We start from the raw sequence: 9,787 nt of genomic DNA, 5'->3' as shown, positions 1-9,787 counted from the left end.
CCCCCCCCCCCATGCATCCCATGCATGGGTTGGCGGTTGGAAACTGCGAACTCCGTTCAAACTTCAAACCCCTGACGCCAGCGGCCGTAACCCGTGTTCAACCCCTTGACTCCGGACGCGACAAAAAATGCATTTGAAAAATTGAAACGGGTTTGGACTTTTTTAATATGGTCAGTGTGACGTTACCGACCGATTAATCTCTTGACCCTTGGGTAGGTTTGAAAGAGAGACTGAGAGAGTCGGAAGTATTAATTAGTTGAAAAGATTCGAGTATTGAACGAGTCTTGTTCACTACCGCCCAGCCCACAATTTTGGTCTTTACCCGGCTGGGTTGAAGAAGTCCATGGTCTTTGTTGATGGTCCAGGTTTTGATTTTCGGTCGACCCTGAATTAGATTTCACCCGGTTCAAATATCGGCCCGGGTAGGTCATTCTTAAATAAAATAGGATTAGTAGTAGTAGATATCAAGATAAGAAGAAAGAAGAAAGAATAAAGAATAAAGAATAAAGAATAAAGATCGGACCTGGATTCAGCGAACCCTGTTTATTAGTAAGGTAGTAGCCTGTAGGTGGACGAAATCTAGACCAAACCCGCGAATCGGAACCAACTAGGTGGGGCCATTTCTTTGAAGGATCTTAATTTAATAATACTTTATTACCTAACTTAAATTAATTATTAGTCCGCTGGCAGCGGACAGCAGTTTACAAAGTCGGCTGCCTTGCGGGACTGAGGGTATTTCCGTCTTAATGGAATCTCTTTAATCTGGATTGCGTGCTGGCTTCCTGAACAAGGTTGGCGTCAGGTAATCGACATCCCAGCTTCGGCAAACACGTAATATATTTAGCCTTTGAGAAAACAAGATCTAGCATTATAGCTCGCCTCGCTCCATGGCCCCCGTGTTCCAGTTCTCAGGAGAGAGAAACGAAGTTTAACAGAAGAACAAATCCTTTCTTCTCTCTTTTGTTTCTCCGCCTTTGACCGGTCCGCCGGCCAGTCACGGGCCAGCTTCCGTCTTCAACTATTTCTCCCCTCCCCTCCTCTCCTCTCTATCTTCAAAAGAAAATTCAAATCCTCCCTTGAAAACCGCGACGTCACCCTACTCCCACGTTTCCAAATTGTCTCTCCCTCTGTCTTCTCCATTTGCGTTTCTTTCAAGAAATGGAATTGCAGATTGAGATTATTGGGATCTTCTCCGGATTCCGCCTCCGCAGTCGGGTTTCTTCCTTAAGCCACTCGGTTTTCGTTGTGATTTCTCACCTGGAAATCTGATTTCGGCATGGGGAAAAGATGGTGATTTCTGCTTCGAAAAGCAAAAAAACGCCTGTCGCGGTGATGATTTATGAGATTGCCTGCCCTCGAATCTGGTAAACATTTTGCTTATATTTTGGATTTTTTTTTTTTCTGGAAGCGGATACGAAGTAGAATCAATAGAAGGAAGGATGAATTTGTTTATGGTTGTTGGCGCCGTTGCCGGCGGCCTCGTGGTGTTCAGAATTGTTTTCCTTTGGTCTGTGCTGATAAATTTTGTTAGAAGATTGTGGGGATTGATGGAGGAATGGTGTTACGTTTATCAGTTCTACAGAATCCCAGAATACAATGAGAATTTCCAGGAGAATCAGCTTTATAAGAAAGTTTCTGTTTATCTGGGCTCTTTGGCGTCGCTCGAGGATTCCGATTACGCAAACCTCTTCGCCGGAAAGAAACCGAACGAGATCTTCCTCCAGCTAGACCCGAATCAGGTCGTCCGCGACTCTTTCCTCGGCGCTAAGGTCTCATGGCGAAACGAATCCAGCAGCGGTCGTAAGTCATTCGTCTTAAGGATTCGGAAACAAGATAAGCGCCGCATCCTCCGCCCGTACCTCCAGCACATTCAAACCGTTGCCGATGAAATGGATCTAAAAAGGAGAGAGGTAAAGCTATACACGAATGGCGGAACGGAGGCCGTCGGGCGATGGCGGTCTGTCGCGTTTACCCACCCGGCAACGCTGGAATCGATCGCCATGGACGCGGATCTGAAGAACAAGTTGCGATCCGATCTCGAATCGTTCGTGAAGGGAAAACAATACTACCACCGGCTAGGGAGAGTGTGGAAGCGAAGCTACCTTCTCTACGGGCCAGCCGGGACGGGGAAAACGAGCTTCGTAGCGGCCATGGCCAAGTTCCTCAGCTACGATCTCTACGAAGTGGACCTGGGCCGTGTTAAGGACGATTCCGATCTGAAATCTCTGCTTTTACAGACGAGTGGGAAGTCGGTGATCCTGGTGGAAGATCTCGACCGATTCCTAGCGGAGAAATCCGGGAACGTGAGCATCTCCGGTATTCTTAACTTCACAGACGGCGTCTTCTCCTGTTGCGGGGAGGAGCGGGTGATGGTCTTCACCATGAACAGCCGGGACAACGTCGATCCCTCGCTTCTCCGCCCAGGAAGGCTGGACGTCCACATTTACTTTCCTCTCTGCGACTTCCCGGCCTTCAAGACGCTGGCGACCAGCTACCTCGGGGTGAAGGACCACAAGCTGTTTCCGCAGGTGGAGGAGGTGTTCCAGGCCGGCGGCAAACTCAGTCCTGCAGAAATCGGGGAAATTTTGATAGTGAACCGGAGCTCCCCCAGCCGGGCGCTCAAGTCCGTCATCAACGCACTACAGTCGAGTAACACCACCGCTGCAGCCGCAGCCGGCGGAGTGGGTACCAAAACGGTGCGGCGGCTTAGCGAGAGCGGGTCCGTCAACGAACGGTCGGACGATCCCGAGGATACATCGGCGGTGGTGTGCCGGGAGAGCGTTCACACCGTGAGGGAATTCCGGCGGTTGTATGGGCTGTTGAAGATGAAGAGCAGCGGTAGCCGGAAAAACGCGTCCTTCGAGCTCGACAAGGAGGCATCGTGAAAACGTAACAGTCTCCGTTGCGTACCGGTGCCAAGACATACCGGTACAGCTCTTTTTCAGTAATTCGTGGAGACCAGGTCGTGTAGGGGTAGAAGTAGAATTCTAAATTTCTATCCATTATTTTAAAAAAAATTAATTCCAATTTACTATTTTTTTTGGAGGCGGATAATGCCTTGTATTTTAATATTTCATGTAATGTAAGCGTAGGAAACCCTGTAAATTTACAATATTAGCCCGAGAAAATCAGTAAATAGTAAAGATTCAAAAATGGCCTCTTTTTATTTAATTTTTTCTTCTTCATTAATTGTTGATAATCCTGTGGACCACCGGAGGGCTGAGTGGGTGTTGACTTGCAGCCATTCGTTTTGACCTGGCAAAGATCCGACCCGTGAGAAATGACACTCTTTAAATGCCTCCCGCGGGTCACGGTAAGAGTGACGAGGAGGACGCGTAATGCGCACCGAGCTCCAAATCCCGAGAGGAGAAAAAGGGCGTAAAAAGGACTGAAAAAGTGGTTGGGTGATAACGAGACGTCAGATTGGATTGTAGCGTCTACTGTGAAAGGTCCGTGGAGTGGGACCCACACTGTACAGATCTCATCATTGGCGATGATATCGACTTCACTTGTGGAAGTGCAACTGCGTAGAGATTAGAAGGAAAAAAAAGCAATTTATAATTTTAAAATAATTTTATTAAAAAGAAAACCAATTGGGACGATGGAGGCCGTCGATTGGAGATGCGGTGGAGGATAATGGGGAATCGAATTATTTTCTAATTAAAAAATAAATTAATTTTATTTAACCAGCTTCTTCAACACCGAGTTGACTCACCGAATTTTTGCAGGTAAACTCGGTAAGTTGTTCGGTCTTTTTTACTTTTGAGGAAAAGGAAAAACAGGGTTAAGTGGGTGGCCGCATTTTGAATTTTGATGACATTAGAAAAAGAAAGATTAATTAATCGTAAAGCATTCATTAGTGGCTCAAGTTTTCAATCTGGTGAAGCTTTTCACTTGTTAAAGTTATCTCTTTTCACTTTGACAAATGCTTCTTTTAACATCATCTAATCACTTGTTCTTCCCCGCGATTGGTGAAGGTAGGGAGGTCTTGAATAATAATGGTCAAATTTTATTTCATTTTTTTGTAGTCCAAACAGACAAGAAGGAAGAATTGGGTGGTGTTAGCGATCAAGCCAAGTCAGCCTCTGTTAGTGATCAACACCATCCACGCAGTTCATGAAGATTCAACATTATCCACGCAAGAACTAGAACCTCTGGAAATAACACTGTACAAAAGTACAACCTTACCCAGACAACACAAAAATCACACTCGATATTCGTTTTTATCTAACAGGTGGGTATTTGATTAGCCACGGATTTTTTTTAAAAATCGTCAAATTGACTGAAGCTTCTGCTACAAACTTTCTCTTCTTCCGTCTTTACACCGCCACTTTCGGTAATGAAAATTCCAAAAAGAAGAGCTTTTATGTGGGTCAGCCATGCTGAAAGTAAAAGAGCCATGGGAAGGTATGGTTCCCTTTTCATTTTGTTTTCTAAAACCAACTTTTTCCTAGCAGTTAATGTCAATGGCTCTATCACTACTTTTTTTCCAGCCCTTCTTCTTGTAGTTTCATGCAAGCAAAGGCCACAATTTCAGCAGTTGCACCATCCTATTTACAGATATCTTATACCCTTCAAAATTTGAGGACGTCACTGCAAATGTTGTTTCAAGGATAGAAAATTTTCTTTAGTTTTGCATTTGGATAAGAAAACTACAGGGAGAAATGGGTGGCCTTTCAAAAAACCAAGAAAACTTACTCCTTTTTTTAAAAAAAATTAGAAAAGAATAACTGGGTTCGTACCTTCGTTTTGGATGGATTCGAAGAAGTGAACAAGATTACTAGTTTAAGGTTGCCTCAGCAGTTCAAAGTTTAAATTATTCTGAAATTCATGGTGGCTGGTGAGTCGAGAAGGAAGGCAAGAGGAATCCCACTCTCAATATCACTTTCATTTGCTTCTTGGAGCTCGTAAGAGATGCTTTCAGAGATTTTTAAATTGTGCGCTGACGCCTCAAGTGAGCATCAGTGAGTCCCACCAGCTGCTTTAATGGCAGCCACAACAATCACTATTTGGACCCAGTTGCTTGTGGCTGAAACCATCAAGAATTGAAGGTTTAACGTTATGTGATCGAGTGGCCGTGTGGTTGACATCCAATTATCAAAAGGAGTAGTGGTGTCTAATAGTTTTGAATTCCTGTTCATAGAAATGCAGGGTTAGGTTGGTGTGGCTGAACTGAACCGCATCTTCGCATTTGCATTGATTTAAGAATGGTATTTATATACAATTTACAAGAATCAATTGGATAAAAATTATCCATGGAAATCTCTAAACTCTCATATCACCCTCATTTATTCCAATTTTTTCCCCCTTAAAATAGAGAAGCAAGGGGGAGGCTGCCATCCAGTCTTTCTTGATCATGGAGGAAGATAGTTCAAAATGACCTAATGGGTCAGGGTAGAACCCATTTTTGTAAATGCGGCTAGCATTTGAGTAGCCTCGGGTGTGACACAATAAATATCTTATGTGACATTTATTCTTGTTAGATATATGGTAACATCGAGTAATGTGAGGAAGACAAAAAGGACTTGATGCTAATATGACCTGCACATAAAAATAAAAACCTACTCAATTGCAATAAATACTATATGAATTGGTACATATTCTAAGGTTAAAAAAGACATCATGATTGTTTCATTTTCTACCTTCACTTGTCACACCATGAGAAATATAACAGTGTTACCTCTTTATTAATTAATTGAATGTGCACTCCACTCACCACCTCCACATGCTACATCATTTGTCCACGTGTTTGTCAAATCTAATTTGAAATCTTAATCATGAGTTTTAGATACCAAACCTGGTAAACGTCTTAACCACTTCATATTTTATAATTAAGCAACTTTTTTTTTTTCTAAAATTTTGTCCAATGTGTCCATTAACCAACATTTTGAGTATACTTAACGAGCCTTATTTCGATTTTGAGCTCAGAAAATGCAGCTTGCCTACTCTTCTTATGGTTTTTCTCTGCAGAGAAATCTTGGTTTTTATGTATCATCGTTTGGTGCTGAGGCTGATGAGTGGGCAGATGATGCCCCAGAGAAGCTGATGATGCCCACGTTGCTTTTACAACATTGGATGCCAAAGGCATTGCAAAGGCATCAGACCCGCATCACCAGCATCAGAAATCTGAGAGAAATGAGTGTAGATCTACCTTGCACTTCAGTCATTAAAGGCCCAACTATGAGAAAATATAATGACAGTATAGGCATGACATCACCATGAAATCATCCACTCTCTATTTTGCAGCAAGTATACAACCACTGCGAATAATTAAAGCTGCTTTCATATAAATCTTTCTGGGTTGCACTTTCGCAGTTTCTCCAGTCTAAGAGGAGTGCATTAACAGACATGATTAATAATTTAAAGCTGTAGTGCAGACTGCAGAACCTGTCTAGGTTCTGGAATTGCAGTTCAGTAAAAGTTTGTAAAAGAACGTAGTGAAATCTCAAAATAAGAAAAAAAATTCTGGAATTCTTCTATTCTGTCATTTGGACACTGGAACATGAGGATTCACTGTAATATTTGTATGGGAAACATGCAAGAAGGAAGTCTGTTTTCCACTTTTTGTAATAGAACAGCTTTCTTCTTCAGGGGCCCCTGGTATTTGCAGATCAGCTGTTGGCTTGAGGAGGTGCTCAAGGACTTGATTTCTTGAGTTTCCTGTTATGAATCTTGAATATAAATAAGGACATAATTTGAGTAATTCTGTAAGCATTTCTCTCTCCTGAAAAGATGCATTTTCTGTAGCAATACGTTTGAAAGAGCACAATATGCAAAGATAAATTTACTTTTACATGACCTATCATAATCCAAGTGGGTCTCACAGTTGATTAAAGAACTGACTTGCTTGTCACCAACCAACACTCAATTATTAATCCGTGCTTTGCCATTGCGACATCTTTTTCTGTCACACCACCCACTGCACCAAATGAGAGCCCCACCACTCACCTTACACTTTTCTTTTCTTATCTAATCAAAAGCTGCTAACTACCTCCATTTCAATTTCTCAAACACTGTAAATGTAAAGCTGCCCAATCATAACCGCCTCCTTCACTTAATATTCTTCTTCCTTCCTACTTCTATCAATAAATAAGTGTTTATGGTCCATCCAGAGAGAGTTTCAAGCAAACCTATAGGATTTCGCTTTAAATTGGAGAGGCTTTCAGGGTATATTTTTAGCTCTCTTTATGTTTTCTGCTTCTTTTTCACTAAATAGCGTGTGACACTTCACGACTTTGGTGCTCTTCTTCCTGTCCATTTCTATTTTTCACTCTGGTGGTATGTGAAGTGAATTTTATGTATGTTAGGTGCTTTCGGTTTCTTCTTTCTGTCAGCCTTCATTTACTCCAGACTCTCCAAAACTTTCAGCTAAACCTTTGGTCTGAAACCCTGCAATCTTCTCACGTCTGTTGCTTCCTACAGGCTGACCAAAACCCGTATACTAACACCTCATCAGCCACTCTGAATCCCAATCATCCGCCTCACCAATTCCTGAACTACTCCTTACCCCATTCTATAGGAAGTAAAACTCTTGATAGAAGTTGCAGAAGTCAAGAAAACAAATACCAACAAGAGTTGACAAACAGAATCTTCCACCATGGCAGCAACCTGCCATGCTCAAGAAGAAGATCTGTTCTCAAAGAATCTGAAGAAGAGATACAATGGGCTCTTAACCGTTAGAATGAAAGCCATCAAGGGGAAAGGGGCTTGGTACTGGTCCCACCTTGAACCTATCTTATTCCAGAACCAAGAGACGGGGTCAGCTAAAGCCATCAGACTCCGCTGCGCCCTTTGCAGTGCTCTCTTCTCAGCTTCCAATCCTTCTCGAACTGCCACAGAACATCTCAAACGTCGGACCTGCCCCAACCTCAACAGAGGGGCCTATAGTACTTTCTACAGCTCCAACGAGGCCTTGCCAAGATTTGGAGAGCACAGGCAGTTGGCCTTACCTGTTGCTCCTCTTGCCATGATTCCAGCCCCTTGTTCTATAGAACAAGTAGCCCAAAGTTCAACTGAGCCTTTACCTATCAGCATGAGTAAGCCCCTACAAACTGAAGAGCAGATAAATGGAGCATTAGATCTGCTCGCAGATTGGTTCTATGATTCCTGTCTGTCTTTCTCCTCCCTTCATCACCCAAAGTTCAAAGCTTTCCTTCAACAGATAGGCCTCCCACAGCTGTCCAAAGCATGTCTTGCTAGTGAAAAACTCAACTCCAAGTATTTGGATACTAAGCTTGTATTTGAAAACAAGCTCAGAGATGCAATGTTTTTTCAGCTGTCCATAGAAGGATGGAAAAAGGAGGTAAGTGTGACCTATCAAGGTGCCACTAACACTTATCTGAATGTTGTTTCCAACCTTCCAAATGGAAGCAGCCTCTTCCATAAAGTATTAGTCATTGAATCCAGAAAACCTCCTGCAGACTATGTTAGAGAGCTATTATGGTCAGTCATCACAGAAATTTCGGGTGAGTGTGTTCTTCGCTGTGTCGGAATTATTTCTGATATTGGTAACTGTAACTCCCAAGTGTTACGTGAACTGGAGTCCCAGAACCACTGGATGGTGAACCTGACATGCCAATCAAATGCTTTCTTCAAGCTTCAGAAAGATTTCTTTAGAAACCTCCCTTTATTCACCTCCACAACTACCCTTTGCCACAAAATTACCCAATATTTCAAATGGTTTCCCAGTACAAACCTTTCCTCTTGCCGCCCTGAAATTGCCTTATCCATTCTGGAAAGTGTTGCCCAGTCTTCAAATCAATTGCGAGAGACTCTTCCTGATGGGATTCGAGGTGATCCCACCAGCAAAGAAATCTACAAGATTATTCACGATTCAAAGTTCTGGGAAGACTTGAATGCAGTTATCTCACTCACAAAGTTTATCAAAAGAACAACACAGGAGATCAAAGAGGAAAGACCATGTTTAGGCCAGTGTCTTCCTTTATGGGAAGGAGCAAAGAATAGAATCAAGTGCTGGTGTCGTAATTTTCCTGCCGAGGAAAAATCTGTCATGGAGGTGGTGGATAGGAGATTCTCAAAGAACTATAATCAATCATGGTCAGCAAGTTTTGTTCTTGATCCCATGAATCTGGTGGAAGATAGTAGTGGGAGGTATCTACCACCTTTTAAATTCCTTACCCTTGAGCAGGAAAAAGATGTAGTGAAGACAATCACAAGAATGATTCCAAAGGAGGAAGCTCCAATTGCTTTAATGGAGTTAATGAGATGGAGGATGGAAGGGCTAGATCCTGTTTATGCCAAAGCAGTTCAAGCGAAAGAAAGAGATTCTGTGACAGGGAAGCTGAGAGTGATAAACCCTAGTGGGAGTCGACTGGTATGGGAAATCTACTTGACTGATTTCGCGGTGTTGAAAAAGGTGGCAACCAGATTGATTTTTCTCCAAGCAACAACGACTGGGTTTGCATGGAACAGGTCAATATTCAACGAAGTGTGTTCAAGAAGTCGGTCACAGAGCAATATTGATAAGACTCAAAAGCTGGTTTTTGTAGGTTCGAATCAGAAGCTGGGGATAAGAAAGTTCACAGATGAAGAGGGCGATGTATTGGAGTTGTTTGACAGTGATGACGATTCAATTCATAGTCAATATTAACTGGATAATGAGATGAACTCTAATATTCTGCTTTGAGAGTCTGTTAAAATTTCTTCTTTACTAGCATTAATACTAACTCTTAGCCTGCAGTTATATTCTACAGTTTCAGAAACTTCAAAGACTTCATTTGATGGGAGCTCAGGTTATCTTTGTTACTGAATAGAAGCTTTCAATATA

The 9,787-nt window shown here is 42.5% G+C and overlaps 2 protein-coding genes across 2 annotated transcripts; both read left to right on the top strand.

Moving 5' to 3' along the window:
• The first annotated feature begins 806 nt into the window (after window positions 1–806).
• Window positions 807–3,138, top strand: LOC137967180 (AAA-ATPase At2g46620-like). The gene has a single exon (XM_068813656.1). It carries the CDS (start codon window positions 1,440–1,442, stop codon window positions 2,883–2,885), a length of 1,446 nt encoding a protein of 481 aa, XP_068669757.1. The 5' UTR covers window positions 807–1,439; the 3' UTR covers window positions 2,886–3,138.
• A 4,459-nt stretch (window positions 3,139–7,597) lies between these two features.
• LOC137935415 (uncharacterized) lies at window positions 7,598–9,610 on the top strand. The gene has a single exon (XM_068780072.1). It carries the CDS (start codon window positions 7,598–7,600, stop codon window positions 9,608–9,610), a length of 2,013 nt encoding a protein of 670 aa, XP_068636173.1.
• The last annotated feature ends 177 nt before the right edge of the window (window positions 9,611–9,787 follow it).

Source organism: Aristolochia californica, unplaced genomic scaffold, assembly GCF_029961685.1.
Source record: "Aristolochia californica isolate CCGP_79_NKW_82.1479 unplaced genomic scaffold, dmAriCali1.0.hap1 SCAF_6, whole genome shotgun sequence".
In the NCBI taxonomy this organism is placed as follows: Eukaryota; Viridiplantae; Streptophyta; class Magnoliopsida; order Piperales; family Aristolochiaceae; genus Aristolochia; species Aristolochia californica.
The sequence above is the reverse complement of the archived record's forward strand: the minus strand, read 5'-3'. Positions and strand labels throughout refer to the sequence as shown.